The following is a 27,250-nucleotide window of genomic DNA, read 5'->3' on the forward strand; positions in this document are numbered from 1 at the left end:
CAACGAAAATCAAATATAATTAAAATTAGTTCAAAATTTATGTATTTTTAAATTATCTAACATTTACAGAGATGAGTTAAAATAAGTAAAATAAATTTAAAATAACAACTAAAAATAATTTAACGTAAGAAAAATAAAATAAAAGATAGAAGGAAAGAAAAATTTTTAAAAAATAAAAAATAAATTTAAATCAATAAATTAAATATATGTGTGTGTTACTAAAAAGTCATTTCACTTATTTTAAGAATCCTAACACTCCACAGACAAAAAAAAAATGTTTTTCAGAGGTGACCGTACTTGGAGATTTGAGAATCATAAGTTTGGAATTATTATTATTATTATTATTATTATCATCATTTTATCAGGATTTGTATTCTCAATTTTGTAATACCCATTTGATCTCAGTGGTGGTGCCATCCCTAATGCAGACAAAAAAAAAATGGAAATTTAAAATTGATGATCTGATTTAGTGGAGGATCTTCATTAATTTAATCACCACTTGACTAGGAATCCCATTTTCCATGAGGATTTGTAAACCACATACCATTTTCCTATTATTATAATATAGTCCCGAGAAAAAAAGTGTTAAAAAAATGGTTTTTTTTTTTTTTGTGTTTAGTTTTATTATGGAAAATATAATAAAATAAAATATAATTAAAATTTATCAAAATTTTATATACTTTAAATTATTTAATATTTATATAATAGAATAAAAGAAGTAAAACAAGTTTGAAGAAATATATAAAAATAATTTATTAAGTTTAAACCTATTTTTTATTTTTATTCACTTTTTTTTTTTTTAAACTTCTCGATTATGTTTGATTGTCGAAAAATTTAAGGAAAAATGTAAAGGAAACAAAATAAAAAAGAAAAATTAGAAGAAAAGAAAAAGTAAAGAAAAATAAAATATATCTTTTAAATTTAATAAAATATTTTTATATGTTTTTTTAAACTCATTTACTTATTTATCTTTATTATAATAAGATTAAATAAATTTAAAATATGTAAATTTAAAATTATTTTAAATCATATTTAATTTTTCTTTATATTTTCTATAATAAAACCAAATATGAGAAAATCATTTTTTAAAATATTTTTTTTATTTCCTTAATATTTTATGAGAACCAAACATAACCTTCCTCCTTTTTTTTTCTCTCTCAATTTTTTTGGAATCAAACATAAATTGCATCTCTATATTTTTTTTCTTCAAATTTTCTGGAACCAAACATAGCCTTGATGTTGGAACCCAAAAAATGAAATCAATTTGAAATAATGTTTTAGACTATATTTGGTTCTTGAAAGGTGGTAGGGAAAGAAAAGAAATCCTAAAAATAATAATTTTTTTATATTTAGTTTTATTTTAATAAAAAATGTAAAAAAAAGTCGAATATAATCAAAATTATTAAAACTTTTGTATATTTTAAAATTATTTAGTTTTGATATAAAAGATTTAAACATGCGAAAAAAGTTTGAAGTAGTATATAAAAATAATTTATTAACTTTAAATTTTTTTTTTCCTTCACTTTTTTTTTTCTTTTTACTTTTTTTCTCTATTTTTTTTCCTCGCATTTCCCCTCCAACTTTTTGGAACTAAACATAACCTTAAGAATCAATTTGAAATGACGTCTCCTGTAATAAGATTTTGTTAAGGGGAAAATGAGAATGGTTTCTATTTTATCTAATAATAAGAAGTATTATATTATTTTCAATAATTTAAATAATGATTGAAATAAATTGGCCTAATGTATTAGATTATAAGAATGTATGAAAATTATGTTAAAACAAATAAATAAATAAATAAATAATTAGAAATGTTAAATTATAATTCATAGAAATAGGTTGGAAACAAAAGATTAGCAATTTCTTTTATATTTAGTTATTTTGAATATATTATCTTTCTAAAAAATTAAAATAAATAATAAAAATATTAGTAAGGAGATATCGATGTTTTAAGATTTGAATAACTAATAATTAAAAATAAATAATTTATTAGATTAACAAAAAATTATTTTTAAAAAATAAATATATAAAATATAATCTAAAATTAGACATAATTAACCTTTTATTTATTTAGGGTATATAAAGGTTATTATAATTTATTATAAAAGGGAAATATATGGATATGGAAATATTAAAGAATGTCAAAAATATCAATTTTTTTTTTTTTTACAATTTTTCGAACTCATCCAGCAAATTTGAAATGTTATTGGAAAAAATGTGTTTTTACACACTCATATAAAAATAATTATAAAATAAATCATTTAAAAATAATTCAAGTTTTATGCACTCATCGGTCAAATGTAATACTTAAGATAGTAAAAAATAATACCTATATTATTAAAAAGTAGTACCTAAATGGTCAACTATAATATTTTTGATAAAAAAAATGTATTAAATGTTAAATATTTTTAAATAACTGTTTAAAATTAAATTTTATAAACTTGAGTTTCTATTTTGTAATATTTTTTTCCAATGAATATAGAAACGCACTTTTCCCAAGGTTATTCTTATGGATTTGAACATAAAAGGCTTTATTGGCCCATCAGGCCCAGTCAGTATCCAAGTGACATTTTTAGCCCACAAAAATGTTGTTGGTGCAATAAAGCCCATCTTCTAAGCATGGCATTGATTTTGGGCCTTAAAATCGTCTATTCTTCACATGGGCGGCTCAATTTGCCTCAGCCCAATTAAAAATGACTTTCTGAAACAAAAAATTAATTTGAAAATGAAAATTCCGGGTATCTGGTTGAGCCCCAGTCCATTTGCAATTGTACTATTCTAGGTGTCTCGAGATGTGTGCTTTGCGTTGATGCATGCATGCGTTGTGCTAGATTGGAAGTCGCACTTGGCATGGTGTGCCTACCCTCATTATGTACGCCCGCTTGTGGATAATGTCAAGTAATTGCCTGTCACTCTCTGAAGAGGAGGATGCTTATCGACTGTGGTACCACTCCTTTTCAACGCACGGAGGAGGGGACAGACTCACCTCATTACCTGCCCATGATTCATGAAGGTGACTTCTAAGAGTTTCTGTCAATCATCTGTCCTCCTAGAGGTTGCATTTATCTCACTGCACTTGTGAGATTGCATTGAATTGACCCTCGTAAGGCATAACATCCTAATTCGAAGAGTGACCTTTATTAACCCACGGACATTATCTACGTAATTTGAATTTATATTGGATGTGAAATTATATAATTAATTTGATAATATCATAAATTTACATTGTGATCCATAATGGGGTTGGATACATTATTGTTTGATTTCTATAGGTTCACCTTAATTCACTTGACCATCGTTTTTTTATTGGGATTAAATCATATGGGTCCAACATGGCTGACGCTTAACACATCCGAAGGAAAAACTAGAAGCCCAGAGCCGTAGCCCTTTAATCCATCAATTGTTTATTTGTCCCTTTATACTCAGATGGTACCAGAAGTTAGTTGGACATAAGCTTTAGTCCTAGTACTGAATCCTCTTGGGGATACCCCCTTTATAAAAGGACAAATAAATAATTGATGAATTGAGGGATCACGACTCTGGGCCTCTAACCTTCCCTTTAGATGTGCTAAGTGTCATTCATGTTGGACCCATATGACTCAATCTCAACACCTTACACAATCTAAGGAGCCAAAATGTTCCGATCAATGCAACAAGGATCTGGCCTTCAATACACTCCAACCTCAGTTTGTTATTCATAGCATAACATGAATAGTAATAATAATAATAATAATAATAATAATAATAATAATAATACATGGTGGATAGCTGGATTGAGTTGTTATGCAATGATGGACCATGGCTGCTTTATGCGGTGAAGGATCAACCGGCCGGGACCAAATACATGAACTTAAGCGTAAGCGCTTACGTTCCACTCCCACAACAAGAGGCTAAAGCTTCCGCGTCCGCCAAGCACTGTTGCAGATTGGACCCCTACGCACACGGCTTGTCCGTCCCAACTCCCAAAAAGCTAAGCTGTTTCCTTTTTGCTTCCTCTGCCTCCTTCCTACTTTTTCTGTTTTTCAACCTGCTGACTTGCCATAAACTTTTCTAGATTTGTTAAGGAAGCATTAAAAGGCCCTTTTTCACGACAAGTAGCACTTCTATAAGAAAGATTTAACAAAATTTTAGCCATGTTTTCTAATCCTTCTAACAATTAAAAATTTTTATCGTTCAAATATTAAAAATAATTCTCAAACACATTATTAGAATATATTTAAAAGTGATTTTAAAAACGTTTTTAATATTTTTAATACTTAAATAATAAAATTTTTTAAATATTAAAAAGATTAAAAACATTTTTTAAAATCACTATCAAACAAATTCTTAAAATATATTTAATAGGGATTCTTAAAAAAAATTTAACCATTGCAACACTAAAATGATAAAAATTTTCAAATATTAAAAATATCATAAGTGCTTCATAAAATTACTATTGAATAGACTCTTAAAGTCCGTTTTGAAATAATTTTTAATATTTCTAATATTTAAATGATAAAAAAATTTCAAATATTAAAAATATTAAAACATATTCTAAAATCACTATCAAACGAGCTTTTAATGATTCTCTTAAAAACATTTTTAGAAAAAATGTTTTTATTAAAAGCACTTCAAATAAAAAATTTATCTAACACACTCTAAATTATCTTCTTCCTAAAAACATTTTTTGAGTTATACAAAAGATTTCATGGACTTTAATAATATTTTTATAATACTTTACCCCTTTATTTTTAAAATAAAAATAAAAATTACAAATATATAATCTTTTTAACCCTAAACGAGAATTTCAATCATCACATCATATTGTATTTTCTTAAACATTTTTCATATTTTTTTCCATAAATTAAGAAATTATCTCAATTTCTCTAAACATTATTTCATTAAAATCATTAATTTAATAATTAAAAAAAAGGAAAACAATATTTATTTCGTGGGGCTTAAAAAATAAATTATTTAAAAAAATATTTATAACATTATCAATACAAACTAATAAGCTATAAACTCGCATCACTATCAATCACATTTTAAACGTTACAATATTTGAAAGTTTATAGCAAGAGTTGGTCCAATGAAGGTTGAACTACATCAATGCATTTATTGCATCTTATGAGTTCTAAGATTAGGTATCACACATGAAAAGTGTGCCAAGTGGGACTGATTAATGCCACATGAAAAAATGGTATCGGAGAAATTGGGATGGATTTGATGTGAATCAGAATCTAATTAGAAGGTAAAAGTTTTAAATGTTGATTAATTTTGGAAAAAGGAAAATATGGAAGTAGTAAAAATGGCATGCATGTGATTTTACCATTTGGGAATTAAGATGATTTATGGATCATGGTATTCGGATCCAACGGTTGACCAGCCTCTAAAAGGAAAAAAAAATGCAAAAAAAGGAGTCCCGTTAATGTCTCACCAGAATTTTAAAATCCAAGGACTCTGAGGTGGAGAGTTTCTTGGAAGAATCGGAAACGTGACGGGATTCCCCCTGGCTACACCAGTTGGATCAATGGGACCCACCGATGGCGTCAGATTTGACGGCACTGGATAGTCCACGTGTCGACCCCACAAGATGCCCGGAGATTCATGGATGGCGGAATCCCGCAGGACGCCACTCTCAAATATTGACCGCTCGCCGCCATCCTACGTGGAAATCGTTCGCTGCTCTCCTCCTATATATATATATATATATATATATATATCTGCCATTTCTCTTATTGTTGTGCACACATTCTTTTAAAGTTGAAGCTGATATGGAAACCCTAACCCTAACCCTAACTGGTTTGTTGAAGCAGAAGGCTGAGGAGTTCCCCTCCCGCCGTGCGCTTTCGGTCTCGGGAAAACTCGATCTCACCCACGCTCGATTGGATGAGCTTATTGATAAGGCCGCCTCTCTTCTCCTCGCGTCCGGCATCAACCCCGGCGATGTCGTCGCTCTCACCTTCCCAAACACCATCGAGGTGAGTTTTCCTCCCAGAAATGAGGGTGAATTTGAAGTTAGTTTCAAGTTTTGGCTGTTCTGTTTTCATTAGAACAGTGGATATGGTTCTAACAGAGCATATACCTTCCCATTCCGCTTTTCGTTTTTCCTCGGTTTCTCCGCAACCGAGCAGGGAATGTTGAAACCGAGAAACTGAGAGATTTGATTTTTATTTCTTGTTTGGTTGCAGTCTGTGGTGGTGTTCTTGGCTGTAATTCGATGTCGAGCCACCGCTGCGCCGCTAAACTCCGCGTACACCACCGAAGAGTTCGAGTTTTACCTATCCGACTCAGAATCGAAGCTTCTGGTGACATCACAAGAAGGAAACCAACCGGCTCAAGCCGCCGCTTCAAAGCTGAAAATCCCTTGCATCACAGCCACTGTCTCCGACACCGGAGATGACGTCATTCTGAGTGATTACAACTCTGATTTGAAGTCCAATTCGATTAATAGCATCGTCAATGACCCTGCCGACGTGGCACTCTTTCTTCACACCTCTGGGACGACGAGTCGACCCAAGGGCGTGCCTCTGACTCAGCTCAACCTCGCATCCTCCGTCCGGAACATCAAATCTGTTTACAAACTCACTGAGTCGGACTCGACCGTCATCGTCCTCCCACTGTTCCATGTTCACGGCTTGCTCGCCGGTTTATTGAGCTCCCTCGTCGCCGGAGCCGCCGTGACTCTCCCCTCGGCTGGGCGATTCTCTGCTTCGACGTTCTGGTCAGACATGATCGCGTACAAGGCCACGTGGTACACCGCTGTCCCTACGATTCACCAAATCATCCTCGATCGCCATCTAAGCAAGCCCGAGCCGTCTCTCCCTAAACTGCGCTTCATCCGCAGCTGCAGCGCATCCCTCGCACCGTCAATACTCGCTCGGCTTGAGGAGTCATTTGGCGCCCCGGTCCTTGAGGCTTACGCCATGACGGAAGCGACTCACCTCATGGCATCGAACCCGTTACCCGAAAACGGTGAGCACAAACCCGGTTCGGTGGGCAAACCGGTTGGGCAAGAAATGGCAATATTGGACGAGAATGGTGTGTTGCAACAACCTAACGTCAGTGGTGAGGTGTGCATAAGGGGCCCAAATGTTACCAAGGGCTACAAAAATAATCCTGAGGCTAACAAGGCTGCTTTCAGTTTCGGGTGGTTTCACACTGGAGATGTCGGGTTTCTGGACTCCGATGGATATTTGCATCTTGTTGGGCGAATCAAGGAGCTTATCAACAGAGGAGGTATTGATTTTAACAGAGCATCATTATTGGCATCTCACATTTGTTTATGTTTGTGTTTGTGGACCATCAACTGGGTTGTTTCAAAATTTTCAGGGGAGAAGATATCGCCAATTGAAGTAGATGCGGTGCTTCTGTCTCATCCGGACGTTGCCCAAGGTGTTGCATTTGGAGTCCCTGATGACAAGTATGGGGAAGAGGTACGGAACCCACTCTATTGATTATCAATTTTATCATTACCTAAAAACAGGGATGAAAGAAAAGGCTTGTGTGTTTGAAATGTTACAGTGTGCTAATCTTGGTTCGTTTATTCATATTCAGATAAATTGCGCCATAATTCCTAGAGAAGGGTCTGACTTGGACGAATCAGAGGTGCTGCGGTTTTGCAAGAAGAATTTGGCAACTTTCAAGGTTCCAAAGAAGGTATTCATGACCGACACTCTCCCGAAAACAGCTACTGGGAAGATCCAGCGTCGACTCGTGGCAGAGCATTTTCTTGCTCAAATCTCCACAGCCAAAATCCCCAAATTTGGTGCTTAGTCAAGCAATTATTTCAAACATTCTTATTCCTATTAGGTGCTTCATACATTCTCTTAATAAGATATTCCCAATGTTATATTATGTAGCATGGGAAGGCTCTGTTATTCAAATTCAGTAAACAAGAGTCACCGAAGATGTGGTAAAATTTGTTTTGCTTTCTCTCTTCCCATTGTTGTGATTATGAGGATTGGACGTTGGAGCTACATTTGCCATCAATTTATTTGAGGAGACTTGTGTCGAAATGGGGTTTGTCGGAGGAAAAAACTGATGGCTTTTGATATGATTGATTGGAAAGAAATTATGAACGCACATGGGAGCTCTAGGCCGCCCGCTGGCCTAAAACCATTTATGTAATTGATTCCTGTCTTATGTGGTATCTCTTAGACTCTTACATTAGAAAAAAAAAAAAGGGTAGAAATTAGTATAATATCCAAAATACACGCCTAAACCATTGAACAAAAGATAAAACAGTCAAATATAATGGAGGCAATACTATAACAGTGTAGCAAATAAAGTTCTGGTAATAAAGTTTGGGAGCAAGTTTATGGAAGTAAACATCTTAGTTAAAACAAAAAATGCACGGATTTCTTGGAAAACACCTTTCCTGTGAAATCGAACAGTAGAGAAAGACAACCTTAAATGTTTTAGGAGAAAACTCCAATGAAAATTTTGGAGTTTAACTTGAAACAAATATGCACAAATGTTATAGTGATGTCAGCTCAAGGTCGAAGAAAAGCAAACAACATAGTTTTGTCCTAAGTATGCACAACTCATAGAAAGCTTGATGTAGCCTAGGTGACAAACTGTACTAGTTTTCACATTATGTAGCCATGATTCATATTATTATGGATTTACCAATGCACTTAAAAAAGGGCCAATTGAATCTTTGACTTAGGTATATCTTTTATCTTTAGAGGTGGTATAGTTTCTTTGAGGTTGAGATTTGTGTAAGTAAACTTGCATTACATGATCTACAATGGAGGTCAATTGGGTAAATTCTGGGTAGCTTAGAAACCTTTTGAAAAATATCACCATATAGACTTGTAGGGAGTTCCTCTCCATGTATCCCTTTCAAGCTCAAGACCCTTTGGCTATCTAAGGCAAGTATGTAACCCATTTAGGATCATTCCGTCCAAGCCAAGATAAGTTCCGTCTGGCACCAGAAGTGAGAGGGTTTCCTTCTCACATAGGGTCAGACATAATTGGCAACCTAGATTTCTAAATAGAAAGGACTGTCCATTCAAGTTTTTAAAACCTCTGGCATGCGTGATCAATCACGTCTGACATCTGAACGGTCGATGAGACTCCATTTAGCTCACAAGTCCATGTCAATTAATTGTGGCACATAATCTCAGATGTTGATAGTCTAAATGGACAAATAGCTGCACAATCCGAGATTTGGCACATCAGCAAATTACACCTGCCAACCGCCCTTAATTGAGATGATTGCCCAACCGCCCTGAAGACAATCATAATTACAAAAAGGGTCAGAGTGCATAGTTAGTACTACAGTGGTGATGTCATTAGCTCTATATAAACCCTTCAAAAAGCATGAACAAACTACGCACACACATATGCTCACTCTCTCCCACAAATAGTTATAACTACTCTTATCTGACTTAAGCTTTGGAGAGGTGTGCCCAGACCACTCGTCCAAACATCCTTTTGTGTAGGAAAGAAGTTCATCTGCCTCCAGTACAACTAGATGGATTCTTTATAGGGCATGAAGTAAGGAACAAGTCCGCCTGACTCTAACAAAGCTAGACGAACCTAACTCCAATTGGCTTAGTACCAACAATTTTCTTATGTGCTAATGCACTACGATAGCTAGAGCATTATAACTAAGGCTAAAAACACTATCTAATGGGGGGGGGGGGGGGGGGGAGGGAAGGCATAGCAATATGGCAAGTGCTTGAAATAGGGATTACATCCCAAAATTTTATGAGATTAGAGTTGAATTTGATAGATCGTTAAATATATTAAATAAAGAAGTACCGAAAGAAACATGAAGATTGATAATAGCTCATCTACATAATTGGAAGTCTCAATAAGTAAGTTTATATGTGTGATAACAAGTTACTTTTAAATTGTAAAATGAATTGTTAATTACTTAATGAACAAGAGTCCATCCTTATGATATTGATAAAACATATGTTGTCAAGATTGATGATAAGATCTTATTCTTAATTAGTATAATATGTCCTATGAATCGTGTATGTAATTGCACAACACACCTAATAGATTCAAGTATATCAAAGTAGAAACAATGTCGCTTCATATGGGAATTTAGATAAGTTTATGAAAATCAAGATGAACCTCATCACTTGACACTTATTAATGTTAACTTGATTTACAATATAATAAAGACTATATGTCAATAAAGACTACTTATTATACAATAACAACTTTTGGTTCACAAATTTTCATGAAAATTTTATCATTTACAACCCTTAAGTTCATAGCATAAAAGACACTAATTCTAATGTATTGGATTCTTTCGTCGCTACTATCATTATTGCTTCCTCTTACCTCATTCTAATTCAAGCAACATATAGGAGATTGATGGATGATTCTTGAAGCTTTGACCATTTTCCTCGTCGTACATGGGAAGATATAGTAGATCTCATACCAAAACTCATTTTTGTTATCTTCACTAAATTCAAAAACCCTCTACATCCTTGTGTTATTTGTTGTCACCCTTATGATTATGGTGAGTTGTGTTATTGGAGCTACACGTACTCTCAAATTATTAATGGAGGAAAATTAAGTTCAAACAACTAATGATCGAATGAGGAGGTGAAAATGATGACTTTTGTGATTATTGGTGGAAAATAAATTACTAAGATCATAGATTAGACATTTACGTTTTCTTGTTCAAATTAAGTAGTATTAGTAGTAATAATAAAAATTATTATTGAGATTATTGTTGGAAAATAAATTACTAAGATTCTTGTTCTAATTGAGTAGTAGTAATTATTATTATTATTATTATTATTATTATTATTATTGAGATTATTAATGAAAAAAAAAATTACTAAGATCATAGTTTAGACAGTTACATTTTCTTGTTCCAATTGAGTAGTAGTAATAATACTAATAATAATTGAGATTATTGGTGGAAATGAAATTACTAAGGTTCTTGTTCAAATTGAGTATTAATAGTAACAATAATAATTATTATTGAGATTATCGATGGAAAAGAAATTACTAAGATCATGGATTAGACAATTAAGTTTTCTTATTCAAATTGAATAATAATAATAATAATAATATTATTATTATTATTATTATTATTATTATTATTATTATTTGTTTTTCTCCTTATACTCCCTTTTCTCTATGTTCAATTCATTTATCATTATTATTATTGTTGTGGTTGTTATTATTTTTACATGTTCTACTTATTATTGTTGAAATTATTAACTAATATTGCCTTTTCTCTATGTTCAATTCATTTATCATTATTATTATTGTTGTGGTTGTTATTATTGTTACATGTTCTACTTATTATTGTTGAAATTATTAACTAATTATTTTATTATTAAAAATTATGATGAAAATGTATTAATATTTTACATGTATAGCAATTGGATTGTATATATCTTGAACATAATATTTCTAGTCATGTTTTCTATATGTCTTTTACGTTTCGCAATATTAATAATAACAAGAATATGATGATAATGAGTTTGGAATTAGTGTATGTTGGGTAACTATTTTCAAAAACAATTTTTTTAAATAGTTTTTTTAAAATTGTTTTATGATGTTTTATAAAATAAAAAGTCTGTTTGAAAACTTAATTTTTTTTAAAATTTTTATATATAGTGTTTTATTTTTAATTATTCTACATGTTTGTATAATTATTTATTAAAACAACCCTAAAAAAAAGTAAAAACAATAGAAAATAATTAAAAAGATGTTTTCTAAAAATACTTTATTTTCTATTCCTAAAAAATAATAATAATAATAATAATAATTTCTTATTATCAAACGTGCTCTTTTATTATTTTGTTTTGGAGAATAAAAAAACTATTTTCGAAAACAGTAAACAAGTTTTTCTGGCTCCAAGGAAGAAGGCAAAATCAATGGCATGCTCTGGATATCGGAAGTGGCCCATAAGGGGATAATGAATTGGGCCACAACTTGTCACCTGAGATGGGCCGGGTAAAGATTTTTGAGGATGTGCGGGCTAGGCCTGCCTCCCTTTAAAATGACAACAATGTCCCTGCCATCAACTCAAAGTTACAGGTTTGGAAGGAATGCCTTGAACAATAGAATATATTCCTGTGAAGTGGGAATCAACATGGCGGACTAATCAACTGTATTTTGGCCGGACTCTGTCTTTGGATTTCCTCTTCATTCACTGTAAGTTGTTCTCGGCAGCTCTCTCTAACCTTTATTTTCTCCTTTATGATGATTTTGATCTCTTTTTATTTTCCTTCGTTTCATATTTTTAGTATCAATTCGAAGTTGGGAAGCTCTAATATATTTGACAATTAGGAGAACAAAGTGAAATCCATTTGGTGTTTTGCTCTCAGGTGCCAGTTTCAATCAGCCTTAACCAAATTTGCACTCTTCTTGGCGTGTTGAGTTTGTGTGTATATAAATATATAGCTTCATAATTGTGATTATTGGATGGATTCATTTGAATTGATTTAAGTTCAAATGGACTAGGGTTTATGTTTTGGATTGGTTTTGATATAGGTTTAGATAGGGATTATATAGCCCAAGTATTATGAAGGAATACCCACGAATGAATTGGCAAATGGAATCGTGGGTATGTGAAAATGCAGTTTCTACACACTATGCTCCACCTCCTTACACTGCAAATTATGCATATGCATTCAATCACACAATGAAACCATGAATATGAATATTCATTAGGTCATATTTTGTATTTTATGAAGAAACCAATTCAGTTTGTTCAGTGGGTCTTTGAAGAGTGACCCCGGAGAGATCGTGTTGCAGAGAATGCAGAGAGAAAGTTGAGCAGATTATGAAATTGACAAGTCTTGTTTTTGGAATAAAAGTACAAAAACCAAATTTATGAAGCACTGTGAATTTATTTCTGAAATATAAATCGTAATATATTCAGTAGTGATTCACTTGTCATTGTTTCTTATGAAAAATGATTTTTGTTAATTTTCAAAACAAGAAACTGAACTATGAAATCCAACCTTTTATCTTTCTGCATAAGTAAAGCTCGTGTTTGGTATCTTTTTCAATTTTCTTTCAGAGACTAAAACCGTGTATTCTTGTTGGTGATGTGAAGATGGAAGCAGAGAATGAAATAAGGAGTAAGAGGTATGCTGCTGACATTTCCTCCATACGAGAAGCACAAGTGCGGATCAACTCATTCATACACAAAACTCCAGTTTTGACTTCAGAAACCCTCAATTCTCTTGCTGGGAGGGGGCTATTTTTTAAATGTGAATGTTTTCAGAAGGGGTAAGAAGCTGATTAATGGTAATGGAAAAGACGTTAATTCTTATTTTCTTACAAGTGATGTTTGAGCTCTACATCCTATCAATTTTTTAAAAGTTATATAGCTTTTTTACCCCAGGTTAAACAATTTTTTTCTGATTGTTTATCAGTGGAGCCTTCAAATTTAGAGGTGCCTGCAATGCTATTTTTTCACTCGATGATGAGCAGGCAGCCAAAGGGGTTGTAACTCACAGCAGGTTTGCTCAGAACTAATTATTACTTACCTATTCACCAGAATATCCACTGATCATGTCTCCAAAATTAGTGGGAATCATGCTGCAGCATTGTCTCTGGCTGCAAAACTTCGGGGGATTCCGGCATATATAGTTATACCAGAAAATGCTCCAAGATGCAAAGTTGAGAATGTCATACGTTACGGTGGCCAGGTTATCTGGAGCAGGGCCACAATGCAGTCAAGGGAAGATATTGCTACCAGGGTGTTGCAAGAAACTGGTGCTGTTCTTCTTCATCCATATAATGATGGGCGCATTATAAGGTACAATGCTGACTTGAAAAGAAAAAAGGGTTTTCTTTCCATCTTTACATTTCTTTGGCATAACTGCATAAGAGCATCATGAATGGATCTGGCTATCTAGTTAAAATTCACTATCATTGCCTAGAATGTATGTCTTAAATTTTTTTGGGTAGTTGAATGTATTTCTTTATTGTTCATGATTCCATGTATGCGCTTGATTTTGATTTGAAGTCCATAAGGATACACCGTAGTTTCTATCCATAATCTATATGCATGTCAAACCTAATGATTGTACAGGTGAAATGAGAGTGGAGAATGGCATGTTCATATGCTAATTCTGCAGGAAAGTTGTAGAAGGAAATCAGGAAAGCATTTCTTTCTACAATGAAGATTGTAGCTTCTAGAAAACGTAGTCTTTGATATGTGGCATATTTCAGAAGCAGGGAAAAACATCTAGGAATTAATAGGGGAAACATTGTGGAAATGTCTGTGAAACTGGCAAAATGTGTTTAAGCCATGACTAACGAGTTTTTGCTATCCATGTTTCCCAAGCCTTTCCAATGTTTATTTTTTGTCACACATTTCCCATATATTTCTGAACAATGTTTAGCAGTTTGATTTCACATCTGATTCCCTGTTTCTGCTTCACATTTTGACAGCTATAAGGAAGATCAAATGTAGGTTGTGATACATCATTAGTGCACAAAGTTCTCATACTGACAGGATGTTATTGATGCCTTGAAGTTGCATAAAGGGAGATTAATGTTGCCAGTAATCCCCAAAATTTTAGATATAAGTTTTAGATTCACTTTGAACTGCATTCAAATTGAATTTTCAAATCATTCAAAAATTATTCAAACATTGGAAAATTTTGTATAGAAAAGAGTAGAAATTGGTTTACCTAATTGGCTGACACCAGAAAGATCTTAAAATTTAAATTTGAGATCCACTATACAATTCCCACAGAGTTGCTTCAAAGAAAGAGATATCATTTTATTTTGGTAAAGGTTCATGCATCATATAGGGTTGGTATCCATTTGATTTTCCTTTATGTGGTGAAGTCTAGATCTATGATGGCTAATGCACTTCTCTTCCTAAGTTCCCATAAGCTTGATTTATCTGGTAACTGTTAGCAGTAATATAGGAAGAGGAAGAGTAATGCTTGCAAGTTGCTGTAGGATTGTTTTGCATAAGAAAACTTAGGACATCTTTACTTTAGTCGAGAGTAGCCACATGAAATAAATCTGAAATTTTTTTAAGATTCGCATAGCTACTGATGCTGTTGCCTTGTTGTGTTGTCTTGTCATTATTTCTAAACTACATAGAGAAAAAGAGTAAAAGGCTTTACTCCATTGTGTCTCAGTAATGTGCTGTATGTTTATGAAGATCGAATTTCCCCATTACATGAATCCCAAACATTTATTTCTTCTCCTTTACTGAGACTCCAACATGTTGTGAACTGAGAAGTACGTTTAAAATAGAAGGAACTTGTAGTATGGCTGATTGACACTGTTTTAGTTGTTTTTTGTAGTGGGCAGGGTACCGTATCACTGGAACTTCTGGAGCAAGCCCCACAAATAGACACTATAATGGTTCCAATAAGCGGTTTGTTTGATTAGATTGAAATGCGATTACCTTGGATTGGCTTATGCTTTTCTTAACCCCCCACTAAAAAAATTTGTAGGAGGTGGTTTGATATCAGGGGTGGCATTGGCTGCTAAGTCCATCAACCCTTCCATTCGAGTATTTGCTGCTGAGCCGAAGGGAGCTAATGATGCAGCTCAATCAAAAAATGCTGGCAGGATTATAACATTGCCTGAGACCAACACCATTGCTGATGGGCTTCGAGCTTCTCTTGGAGATCTTACCTGGTACAGAGGATCTTACATCACCTGTGTCCTGTTTGCCAATTAATAGTAATTAAAAAAAAAAAAAAAACTTTCCTACCCTACTTCAATAACATGGCACCAGTGCCCCATCATATTCCTGAACCCATGACAGGGCTTCAGCATCTTTCGTAGAATGAATTAATACAGTTTACAGAAGATGGGAGCCTTAAAACATGACATTCTTGTATAGTTGGGAGTGATATTATCAGCTTCTAACTGTTAGTTTGTCTTGCCAGATCGATTTCATTTGTCTTCATTAGTCAATGAGTTTAGTGCGGGTAATTGTCTTCAACATCTCACATTCTACCTTTGAATGGAGCAGGCCTGTAGTACGAGATCTCGTTGATGATATCATAGTCGTGGAGGATAAGGAGATAATCGAAGCCATGAAACTCTGTTATGAGATTCTGAAGGTTGCAGTAGAGCCTAGTGGAGCTATAGGTCTTGCCGCGGTTCTGTCTGACAGTTTCAAGAAAAATCCTGCTTGGAAGAACTGCAGGAACGTTGGAATTGTACTTTCGGGGGGCAATGTTGATCTGGGTGTGCTTTGGGATTCATTGGGTAAATAAAAATCAAACCAGTCCTGGCTCTCATGTAGACTCTACTGGAGCTTGTTCTTGGGTCATCATTTTTATACTGAAAATGCAACAAATAATCTTTAAAATTCCTCAGAGTCCTCTTAGGCTCTTACTGACCAGTGCCTTAGAATGTGTTACTCATTGCCTGCTTTGATAGAGCTAAGATTCATCAAACATTCTCTGAAATGAAAATTATTTTCATTCACTCAAACGTCATCTTTCCAATATTTTAACTTACCAAAAATTATTAGTTTTTTAGAAATTGGTTATCAACATGTCAGAATATTTTTTTCCACATGATTACCACAACCAAAATGCTGGCCAGACAACCAACGGCCATTGCAAATAGAATTAGCAACTATGCCCAGAGAGAAAAATACTCATAGATCACCTGTTAAAACTGGTTTCTCTTTTTGGGTAGCGCAGTTGCTTATAGAATAGAGACAATGACAAGAAGTCCCTGATATTGAGGGAAGGTTGGAATGACAGAATCCACGCTACCTGTGCAGAAAGAGTAGTACTAAAGTAGTAATTATCTAATATGGAAAAGCAACAATGCAAGTAACCCAGTACTCTATTGTGAAAACAGCAAACCCAAGAAGAAAAATACTACGCACACCTCCCAAACAATCAATGCAAAATTGCACCAAAGCCACTCCACAACCACAAACATCCAAAAGGGTATTATCAGCATCAATAAAGAACCTCCCTACATTCAAATTCAATAAGCATGCTATGATCAAGCAAGCTTATGCCTCGTCCTCCTGATACTCTTCCTCGTCTTCATAATCACCTTCTTCATCTGCAGTTGCATCCTGGTATTGCTGGTACTCTGACACCAAATCATTCATGTTGCTCTCAGCTTCTGTGAATTCCATCTCGTCCATTCCCTCACCAGTGTACCAGTGCAAGAAAGCCTTCCTCCGGAACATGGCAGTGAACTGCTCACTCACCCTCCTGAACATCTCTTGGATTGATGTCGAATTCCCAATAAATGTTGAAGCCATCTTCAACCCCGTTGGAGGAATGTCACAAACAGTAGACTTCACATTATTTGGAATCCACTCAACAAAGTAGGATGAGTTCTTGTTTTGTACATTAATCATCTGCTCGTCAACCTCCTTTGTGCTCATCTTTCCTCGAAACATGGCCGATGCTGTGAGGTATCTACCATGGCGAGGATCAGCTGCACACATCATGTTCTTTGCATCCCACATCTGCTGGGTAAGTTCTGGGACTGTAAGAGCACGGTACTGCTGGGACCCACGAGATGTGAGAGGTGCAAACCCAACCATAAAAAAGTGTAGCCTTGGGAATGGGATGAGGTTGACTGCCAGCTTGCGAAGATCTGAATTCAGTTGGCCAGGGAAGCGGAGGCAGCATGTGACTCCACTCATTGTGGCAGAAATTAGATGGTTCAAGTCACCAACTGAACAAATACAAACACTCGGTTAGTTCCAACATTAGGAAACCAATTTTAGCCAGTTTGTCTACTCAGGAAAAACTCAGAAAAAATAATGCAGAAACAATCAAATTTTCTAATATTGAACGGTTCATTACTTTTTACTTTAGAAAAATGAAAATTTGTTATCACTCTTGCTTGTAGTTAAACATGCTACAGAAGGACCAGTACTTCACTTACAAAAACTCAAAGCCAAAGCTGTCAAAGAGAGAGATGCAGTAAGTCACTTAATTATTAACGTAAACGTTAACCAAAGACATTATAAATAATAAAGCGGAAGCCTATGCAGACTTATTTAATTTCCTTGGAAGACAAAAAGGTCATCCAAGGAGATCCATGTGAAATCACAACTGTTTTTGTCCACAAGGAATAAATAAAATCAGGAAATCACGTGACTCAAGTGTGCAGCAGCTAGAATATAGAGGCGAACTCTACTATTACATATATTGAAAAACTTGTTCATTTTCCCATCCAAAATGCTTCAATCCTGTCATGGAAGGAAACCCCAATTTTCTAGTTGAGGACCTTGTGGACTAGCATATTGTTTGTCAAACCACCACCACAGACAGAATATACAAGCTGTTCACACAATAAAATATCAGAAACTGAGGAGGGCTAAACCATACCCCTCTGTACTGAACATAAAAAGACATGTTCAGACGTCCTCCAGCTTGATTCTTAGATAAAGATAAAACTATCAGCTGGACAGACTGAAAATGGATTCCATGCCCCTAAACCAAAACTTCCTCTATTCCCCGATGGGAATCGAGGAGGCAAGACACATGTGCCATGCAAAGACTAAAGAAGTCTGGCAATCACGTGAACTTTGCAGTCGAATCAGAATAAGAATAAGAATGGATTATTTTATTTGTCCTCCAGTGGGCATCTGGCCCGTCCACACCACCATTCAAAGTTCTATCCGTCTGACATGATTTCCCACTGCAACCTCAACTGCCTTCTGTTAACCTAACCCCTTTTTTCTATAAAATAGGTAGAACGGCTCCATAACAAAACAAAGCGTTTGTCTCGAAAAAATATATATACATGGTAAACAAATTATATGACGGTACACAACCTAACAATTGAGATGATTCCAAAAATAAACGACGGATAAACGCACAGCCTACTGTTATGATAGGAAACTTGAATCTCATTTAACCAAACCCTAAAGATTGCGTTGCATTTTTTTCCTTTTTTTCTATAATTCATACTAAACAAAATTTAAGAAACCTACCAATTAAAAGGAAACAGACGAGTAAGAAAGGGGAAACAAACTTACAACTGGGCGTGGTGAGCTTGAGTGTACGGAAGCAAATATCGTAAAGAGCTTCGTTGTCCAGAACCATACACTCATCTGCATTTTCAACAAGCTGGTGAACAGATAGTGTGGCGTTGTAAGGCTCAACCACCGTATCGGACACCTTCGGAGATGGAAACACGGAGAATGTTAGCATCATCCTATCAGGGTACTCTTCCCTTATCTTTGAGATCAGCAGCGTTCCCATTCCAGAGCCGGTCCCGCCTCCCAATGAGTGACAAACCTGGAAACCTGAAAATAAATCAAAGATTCAAGAGTTTATTTTCTTGAACGCTCTGTTCGGTTGCTGAGAGAAGACAGGAATGGACAAAGGGTACACCGGAATCAGGCCAGACAAAATTCTCAAGTTTGGCTAATTGCAATTTCAGGCTTAGTTCAGCTATGCTTGAATTTCCTTCAGGAAACAATAAACGGCAGAAGATGGAACATTTAAAACTTTGTTGTCTTGTGTTTTACTCTTGTTTCCCGATAACACAACGTAGGATTAGAGTGAGAAAACAAAACCACAAAACAAAAGGGCTTCTAGGCCTTGTTTGGCTGCCAAGAAACTTGAAGAACTATATTTCCCACTGTTTGGTTGAACAGAAAACAAAGGAAAAAAGAAGAATTATTAACTCAACCAAACAATTGGATCGAATGCAGTGGACTTGGAACAAACATATTCACTCTCATAAGCCCAAATCCGACGTATCTTTCCATCCCCTCTCTCAGCGCCCAGACAAAAACGACATGAGAAAAAAAAAAACGCCCAGAACAGAGTGGAACAAAGTTTAAGGGAAAGAGAAACGGACCTTGTAGACAGTCACAGTTCTCAGCCTCCTTCCTCACAACATCGAGAACAGAGTCGATAAGCTCCGCTCCCTCCGTATAATGACCCTTGGCCCAGTTGTTCCCGGCGCCGGACTGCCCAAACACAAAGTTATCCGGCCGGAAAATCTGTCCATACGGCCCAGATCTGACGCTGTCCATCGTCCCTGGTTCAAGATCCATGAGAACCGCCCTAGGAACAAACCGGCCACAACTGGCTTCGTTGTAGTAGACATTAACTCTCTCCAGCTGCAGATCGGAATCCCCATGGTACCTTCCGGTGGAGTCGATGCCGTGCTCGGCGCACACCACCTCCCAGAACTTGGCTCCGATCTGGTTGCCGCATTGGCCGCCTTGGATGTGGAGAATCTCACGCATTTTCTCGGGAAAATTGAGTGCGAAAGTAGAGAGAAAACAGGGTTACAGAGGGAAATGGGGGGAAATGGGGAAGCGGACGAATTTATAGGTGGAAGTTGACGGCTTCCCTTACGACTTTAGGAAATGAAGTAGTAAAACTTCACGGCGTTTATGACGGACGTTGGGTTTTAGGGGGAATCTGAAATTTGAACGGAGATTTAGTTGGGTGCTTACTGGAGTTAAAGAGATTGACACGTGTAAGGATCATATTGGCTTTCGCTAGGAACAGTCGAACAAATGGGTGACCAGAGGTTCCTATTTTTGGCGAGCTCTCCTGGTCACACCACCATTGTCATACGTAATTACCACTCTATCCTCACAATGGTCTACATATAATGATATTTTGAGTGGACCAAAGATGTCAATTAGTCAAATAGATACATGCCATACAAATATTAGAAAAAGTTTTTTAAAAAAATTCAAATTTATTTTACTTGATTTTTTACATAAAGAAACTTAAAATATAATAAAATTAAAGGAAAATAAGTGAGATGTTTCGTTAGACTTAATTTTAAAATTTTAAATTAATTTAAAAATTGAAATTAAATTTCATTTAGTGTACATTTAATAAAAAGAAATATCATTTATGTTTTACACCATCAATCTTTATCACCTTTTCATGGGGTACTGAAAAAAGTTTGCATTTAATGCATATTTAAGAAATGGGGGCTTTCCAGCCGTTTGATTCCATCGGACGGTTGGAAATCCAGAGTATCGGTCCGAGCGAAAACAGGGGAGAGGCTGAGGGGGCATTCGAGGATTGTGTGTGGATGAAGGGAACTGAAATAGACGTGGAAGTAGAGGAAAGCGTGGATCGTACTCCGAGATAATGAACTGACACGTGGAGCATGATGACGTAATCAAAGGCACTTGAATGAGAGCTGGAGATGGAGTGGAATAATCATGTGAGAGCAGATGTAGCCATCAACACCAGACTTGGCATCAAAGCAAACCAACCCACTCTTTTGGATTTTGATTGAGAGGTACGGAGATTCCTCTCTCTAATTATAATATTGTTAAGTTTCATTAACTATTCGGCAAGGTATAGATAGAAGCGTTTCCATTTGAAGTGCTTTCAGTTGAAGTCCTTTCTCTAATAACATTTTCTTGATAATTATTTATAATGGTTTTTTTAAATATTACAAAACATATTCTAAAAGTCACCTAAACCCTTAGTTTAAAATAGAGAAAACAAATAAAAATAAAAACAAAAACTAAATTTAAAATTAATAAATTATATTTATGAACTACTTTTAAATTCATTTTACTTATTTTAATTCCTTCATATTAAATAATTTAAAATTTCATAAGTTTTTAATTTATTTTAATCATATATTGATTTTTTTATAATATAACTAAACATGCTAAAATAATTTTTCTTATTATTTGTTTTTTAAAATAAATTTTGTGAACTAAATATAAACTTAATGATAATCCTTTCAAACTATGTTTGGTTCTTAAAAATTTTGAGGGAAAATATGAAGGAAATAAAATAAACAAGAAAAATAAAAAGAAATAAAAAGTGAAGGAAAATAAAAAATATATATGTTTAACCTTAATAAATTATTTTTATATGTTTCTTCAAACTCATTTTTCTTATTTCCTTATATTATATAAAAATTAAATAATTTAAATACATATAATTTATTTTCTTTTGTATTTTTTACCGTAAAACCAAACATGAAAAAATTATTTTTCTTAATACTTTTTTTTCTTTCCTTAGTACTTTTTAGAAACTAAACATATCATAAATAACAATATAGTATAAGCAATTAAGATATTTAAGGTATTTTTATCATGATTTTTATTTATTATTATTATTATTATTATTATTATTGTAACTTATTTAAGTGAATACATGTGAGGAACATATGACCCAAATTAGAACAAAAAAATTATCACAAAATTAGGGATTTTAGTTAGGGTTTTTAACATTGTTTGAAATATGCCTATTTATCATTCAACGATTATAAGGGTAAAAATTTGAAATTCCACTTAGATTTGGACTAAACATACAAACCCCTTATTAGTTTAACATTTCGTAAAAAAATCTCTTATCATTTTTATCGATCAATTCCACTTGCTTTGACTCATAGTAGAAAATATATATATATAAATTTCAAACTAATAGGAGTACAGTTTTAGAAATCATATTTTAGGTGTATCTAACCCCAAGCGTAACCACTTTTTAGTTGTAACGTCTTGTTTGTCAAACCCATTAAACCTATTTCTTTTGTTGAACAAATTAGATCGCATTAAACCTATTAATGAAAAATTAAACACATCACCACCTACTCTTATTGAATTACGCAAAATTGATCCTACTAAAACCACACCCACCCATTACATTATAAAATTGTCATTTTACTTCAATTTTAAATCCTATTACATAGTCCACATCTATCTACTTTCTTTACAAACCCTCTTCACTTTTGTACCAAAGGAATGAAGGAATACATACACTAACAATATATAAAATCAAACACATCCATACCCTCTAGGATTTTATCAAAGCTTCACCGCACACTCGCATATTGAAGGATGAATTCACTGAAAAAAAATATATATGTAAAAGAACTTTTAGGTTGCTGGTTGGCGGAGCGCAGAAGGTACGAAATAGGTCCATTTAATTGTTATCTTAGCCCAAAACCTGATCCAGGCCCATTCTCAAGGGCTGAGGAAAGTCTCTGGTTCCGAAGCCCGAGCCCAAGCCCACTTTCAAACGACGTCGTTCGTACTTGATGTTTCCTGTATCACCTCCTTCAACTAGGGTTTTGCTTAAAAAAACAAAACCCCAGCCCTCTATCTCACAGTCCCTAATTCCAAGCCATGGAGGAACCTCCATCGCAGGCTCCATGTTGGAGCAACATAGTCAAGGCGCAACCACCCCCAAAACCCCACCACCACCAGCAAGCCTTGATTCCCCCGAATCTCCCTGTCGGCAGCTGCAAATCCAGCAAAGGCATCAGCATAGCCGTCGTCGATGCCACCGCCATTATACAAGGCGGAGAGCAGCTCACTCGATGCGCCGACAAGTTCGTATCTGTCTCCGAAGTCATCGACGAAGTCCGTGACCCCGTCTCCCGCCACAAGCTCGCCTTTGTTCCCTTCACTATCGACACCATGGAACCATCTCCCGAATCCCTCAAAAAAGGTCTCTCTTTCTCCTCTTTTTTTTTTTAATCCATCTCACATAATTCATGTTTATACACTGTTTTGATTCTGAGAAAATGAGAGAAGAATGTGTGCTTAATTTAGTTGTGCGCTTTGTTCTGGTTCTGAATGAATGAGAAAATTTTGTTTTATTTTTTTCTCTTGTTCTCTCATTCTTCTGGGAACCAAACAGTGCTATTAGATGTGGCTCATGTGAATTTAGATCAACCTAGAAGAGATTTAGGTAGGTCATTGCGATTTTAGGTAATCGAATTACTTGCAAATTCTGGAAGGAGCCAGTCAGCCTGTGGAATTCCGATGGCTAAATGCTGTTTGGGTTTCCATTTCTTTTATGTTTGACTGGGGATAATGGTACAGTGTAATCTGTAAATTATTGTTGATGGGATATGTGCTTGGTTATCTGCCTTAGCCTGACTTCAACTTTGAGATGGATTTTAGGCATATGATGAAAGAGAAGAAAGGAAATTTTTTGAACTTTCATGTGTAGCTCGTTGTGGTCATTCTTCTTATTAGAGCACCTAGGATCCGAATTTTTATTTGTTTGCCATTTTTTTTTCTTAAATTTCAAAAAGGCTGTATGAGGTTGATTAGGAATTGAACTTTTGTGTTCTGTGTGGGGTGACAGTTATCAACTTCGCGAGAGCCACTGGTGACTTGCAGACGCTTTCAGATGTTGATCTTAAACTCATTGCATTGACTTATATGCTGGAAGCTCAGATCCATGGGACTAAGCATCTTAGGGACAGCCCTCCGCCTATCCATGCGGTTAATGTGAAAAGGCTGCCTGAGAAGGATATGCCTGGGTGGGGCTCTAATGTTCCTAATTTGGAGGAGTGGGAGGCATTAGAACATGAAGTCGAGGATGGATCAAACCCAAATTCGAGAATCCTACCATTGACCGATTTAAATTTAAATGTTATCCCTGCAGATGATCACTCTGAAAATGGTTTAACAGGAAATGGAGGTGAAGCTCGATCTGAGGATCAAGAGGATACTGATCCCACATCGAGAAGACCTATGAGATATTTGCCTAAGAAGAAAGAAATAAAAATTGAGGGGAAGAAGATGGTGGCAGATGGAGTTGATGCCTCTCAGGGGCAATACGGTGATAATGCTGGTGATTGGTTGCCTGCTGTAAGTCGAAGTACTCATCGAAGATACCTTAGAAGAAAAGCTAGACACGAATTGCATGAAGCATCATTGGGAAATGGTCATCAGCATGATGCAGAGGAAAACATGGAAAATAACATCATTGAGGACACTGAATGCGCTGATGAGCTGATGCATGAAAGTCCTGAAGGAAAGCTTGTTGGAAATGGGATAACAGAGGAAAGTGGGACCACTGGAGGCAAGGAGGGTGATGGAAATCTTTCCTCAATCCTACAACAAATGAGGCTCGAAGAAGGTTCACTGAAGGATCTTCAAGAAGGGAAAGAGGGGGACTTCTTGTGTGGGGGATCTGAGTCCAACAATTGCACAGTGGCAGAATCTACTTCTGATAATAATGCACATATAGCTGTTGAAGAGGATGAGGTTGAAACTATCGATGAAAGGTTGGACCACTTGGAGATCTCAAGCCAGATGAGTGAAAGTGTTGATGTGTCATATATAGATGACGAAAGTAGTGAGCAAAGCTGGATGTTGAAATCCTTGTCTGATTCGAGTGTAGCTTGTGTAACCAGTGATTTCGCAATGCAAAATGTTCTTCTGCAGATGGGTTTGCGCCTGCTGGCACCAGGAGGGATGCAGATACGCCAGCTGCACAGGTACAAACTGCATGCAATTTATGTTGACCGGGTTATTACTGATGTCTACTTATGATTTTCTTCTGCTTGTTATTCAACCTTTGAGACACAAATGCCACAGTTCTTTGTACTTTTCTTTAAGTTCAGAGTTTTGAAACTCTGAAACATGTATCTTCTAGGGTTCATCCATATTAATAGGACTTAAATAATTGTATATGAGTTTTCTCTATGTTTGTGCTAGGGACATCTAGTCTCACATAACTGACCTATTGTACCATGGATATGTGATTAATTTTTGGAACATCATATTTCCAGATGGATTCTTAAATGCCATGCCTGCAATGAGGTGACTGCTGAAATTGGGAGAATTTTCTGCCCAAGGTGTGGCAATGGTGGCACTTTACGCAAGGTAGCTGTTACAGTTGGTGAGAATGGAATTATTCTAGCAGCTCGTAAGCCACGTATTAGCTTGCGTGGCACAAAGGTAAGTAAATGATTCTCAAGCTTTTCTATTTCTTAGCAATTACTGTGAAGTGTTCTGGTTCATACTGTTCCTTGGTTGTGCCCATTATTTTTTCAAGCAACTCCAGTATGGTTGTACATAAAGCACGAATATTGCAGATATATATATATATATATATATATATATATGTGGCTGACACTTGGCTGCATGCAGTTTTCACTGCCTTTGCCGCGAGGTGGAAGAGATGCCATTACTAAGAACCCGATTTTACGTGAAGATCAACTCCCTCACAAGCTCCTGCACCCCAAGACAAAGAAGAAAGCTAATAAACCAGTTAGTTTTATTCCCTTTTCCTCCCCATTTTTTTAAAAGTATTGTTATGCATGGGTTTCTCATTTCTATTATTGTTCAAATATCTTGTATTTAATTGAAGTTTAATTCATACATTTCCTATTGTTTTTTCTAGGGAGATGAATTCTTTGCTTCAGACGATTTCTTCAGCCACCATACTGATAAGAAAACTTCTTTAAGGCCTCCTGTAAGAGAAGCATTGGCGGTCTTCAGCGGAAAGAGGAATCCTAATGATAATCATTTCTCACGTTCGAAGCGGTAGATGGCAGTTTGAGCTGGAGTTTTGAGTTTTGTTCATTCGTTTCGACTTGGTAGCTGTATTGAAAAGAAAAAAGAGGGGTTTTGCATGGCCAATTCAAGGTGTTAATGATTGTTTCTTTTTTTTTTTTTGGGTTTATCCCCTTCTTTTGAGTGAGCTAGACCCATAATTTGTCATGATGCTTATTATGTTATGGATAGTTTGCTCCTATCGAGCACAATTTTGGTGTTTTCTTATTTTTCTGGAAAATTGTTTTCAAAAAGCGATTCTAAGGAACAGTTTTTGAGAACCATTGTTGTTTGATATTTTGTAGAGTAAAAGTTTGGTCGATAATTTGAAATGTTTATAGCTTTAACTTGTTTTTTATGTATATATTTTTTAAAGCAGCATTAAGTGAAAATAACTTAAAACCATTAAAATATGTTCTAAGAAAATAGTGACAAAATACCTATTTTCTAGTAGCCAAATATGATTTTTGTTTTCCATTGTTGGAGGAAATGGGAAAAATGCATCTAAAGCAAATGAGTAAGCTTGGATGAGGAAATACAAAGGAGATGGTGGTTCATATGCCACAGCTGTGACAAAAGGTGAGAGAGTGAGACTCTCATTACTCATTACCCATTTTTTATTCTGTTCATCATCACACTGTCTGTCTTAACTCTTGCTTTAATTTTGAGCATCGAGTCAGAAGATTAAGTGATTAGCAATTTAACAGAATCCTTAAGCTCCATGGTCTGATGATGTATTTTAGGTGCAATTGGTTCATAGCCAAACCTATTGATTTAATTCTTTCTCTTACTATGAATATGGAGTAAAGTGGAGCGATTCAGTGGTCAGTTTAGTTATCATTCTGAGAATCTTGAATTATCTGATATGTCACTGCTCCCCCACTCTTTAACTGAGAAAAGGCTGATGTTTGTCCTCTTGGTTCAACTGAAAAAGGGGGGCTCATATGCACTGTTTCTCATGTCAATGTGGGGAGAAACTGGATCATTTGCTTATGATTGACACTTACCCAAACGTTTTGTGTTGGGTCTCTCCAAAGGGTGTTCCTGATTTTCCAGTGCTGCAAC

General features: G+C 35.2%; 4 protein-coding genes across 8 annotated transcripts; 3 read left to right on the top strand and 1 right to left on the bottom strand.

Moving 5' to 3' along the window:
• The first annotated feature begins 5,654 nt into the window (after window positions 1-5,654).
• Window positions 5,655-7,997, top strand: LOC100253117 (probable CoA ligase CCL9). The gene is made up of 4 exons (XM_002272109.4): window positions 5,655-5,960; window positions 6,171-7,218; window positions 7,312-7,415; window positions 7,537-7,997. The coding sequence occupies exons 1-4, from the start codon at window positions 5,754-5,756 to the stop codon at window positions 7,753-7,755; spliced, it is 1,578 nt and encodes a 525-aa protein (XP_002272145.1). The 5' UTR covers window positions 5,655-5,753; the 3' UTR covers window positions 7,756-7,997.
• A 3,987-nt stretch (window positions 7,998-11,984) lies between these two features.
• On the top strand, window positions 11,985-16,276 carry LOC100247899 (serine racemase). 5 transcript variants are annotated; one of them, XM_010662544.3, is made up of 8 exons: window positions 12,001-12,120; window positions 12,213-12,293; window positions 13,028-13,203; window positions 13,350-13,436; window positions 13,505-13,735; window positions 15,246-15,319; window positions 15,399-15,585; window positions 15,926-16,276. In XM_010662544.3, the coding sequence occupies exons 3-8, from the start codon at window positions 13,028-13,030 to the stop codon at window positions 16,170-16,172; spliced, it is 1,002 nt and encodes a 333-aa protein (XP_010660846.1). In that variant the 5' UTR covers window positions 12,001-12,120; window positions 12,213-12,293; the 3' UTR covers window positions 16,173-16,276. The 5 variants fall into 5 exon arrangements, with proteins under 5 accessions (XP_002269706.1, XP_010660854.1, XP_059599007.1 ...); XM_002269670.4 differs by lacking the exon at window positions 12,213-12,293 and having other exon boundaries at window positions 11,985-12,120; XM_059743024.1 differs by lacking the exon at window positions 13,350-13,436 and having other exon boundaries at window positions 12,000-12,120; window positions 13,475-13,735.
• Window positions 16,277-16,737: 461 nt separating this feature from the next.
• LOC100247828 (tubulin beta-2 chain) lies at window positions 16,738-20,210 on the bottom strand. Its single transcript, XM_002271956.4, has 3 exons — window positions 19,753-20,210; window positions 18,923-19,192; window positions 16,738-17,610 (listed from the first exon to the last, which is right to left on the bottom strand). The coding sequence occupies exons 1-3, from the start codon at window positions 20,144-20,146 to the stop codon at window positions 16,931-16,933; spliced, it is 1,344 nt and encodes a 447-aa protein (XP_002271992.1). The 5' UTR covers window positions 20,147-20,210; the 3' UTR covers window positions 16,738-16,930.
• Window positions 20,211-22,898: 2,688 nt separating this feature from the next.
• LOC100258154 (RNA-binding NOB1-like protein) lies at window positions 22,899-26,397 on the top strand. Its single transcript, XM_002269591.5, has 5 exons — window positions 22,899-23,339; window positions 23,985-25,125; window positions 25,420-25,588; window positions 25,781-25,900; window positions 26,034-26,397. Exons 1-5 carry the CDS (start codon window positions 23,015-23,017, stop codon window positions 26,178-26,180), a joined length of 1,902 nt encoding a protein of 633 aa, XP_002269627.2. The 5' UTR covers window positions 22,899-23,014; the 3' UTR covers window positions 26,181-26,397.
• The last annotated feature ends 853 nt before the right edge of the window (window positions 26,398-27,250 follow it).

Source organism: Vitis vinifera, chromosome 2, assembly GCF_030704535.1.
Source record: "Vitis vinifera cultivar Pinot Noir 40024 chromosome 2, ASM3070453v1".
In the NCBI taxonomy this organism is placed as follows: domain Eukaryota; kingdom Viridiplantae; phylum Streptophyta; class Magnoliopsida; order Vitales; family Vitaceae; genus Vitis; species Vitis vinifera.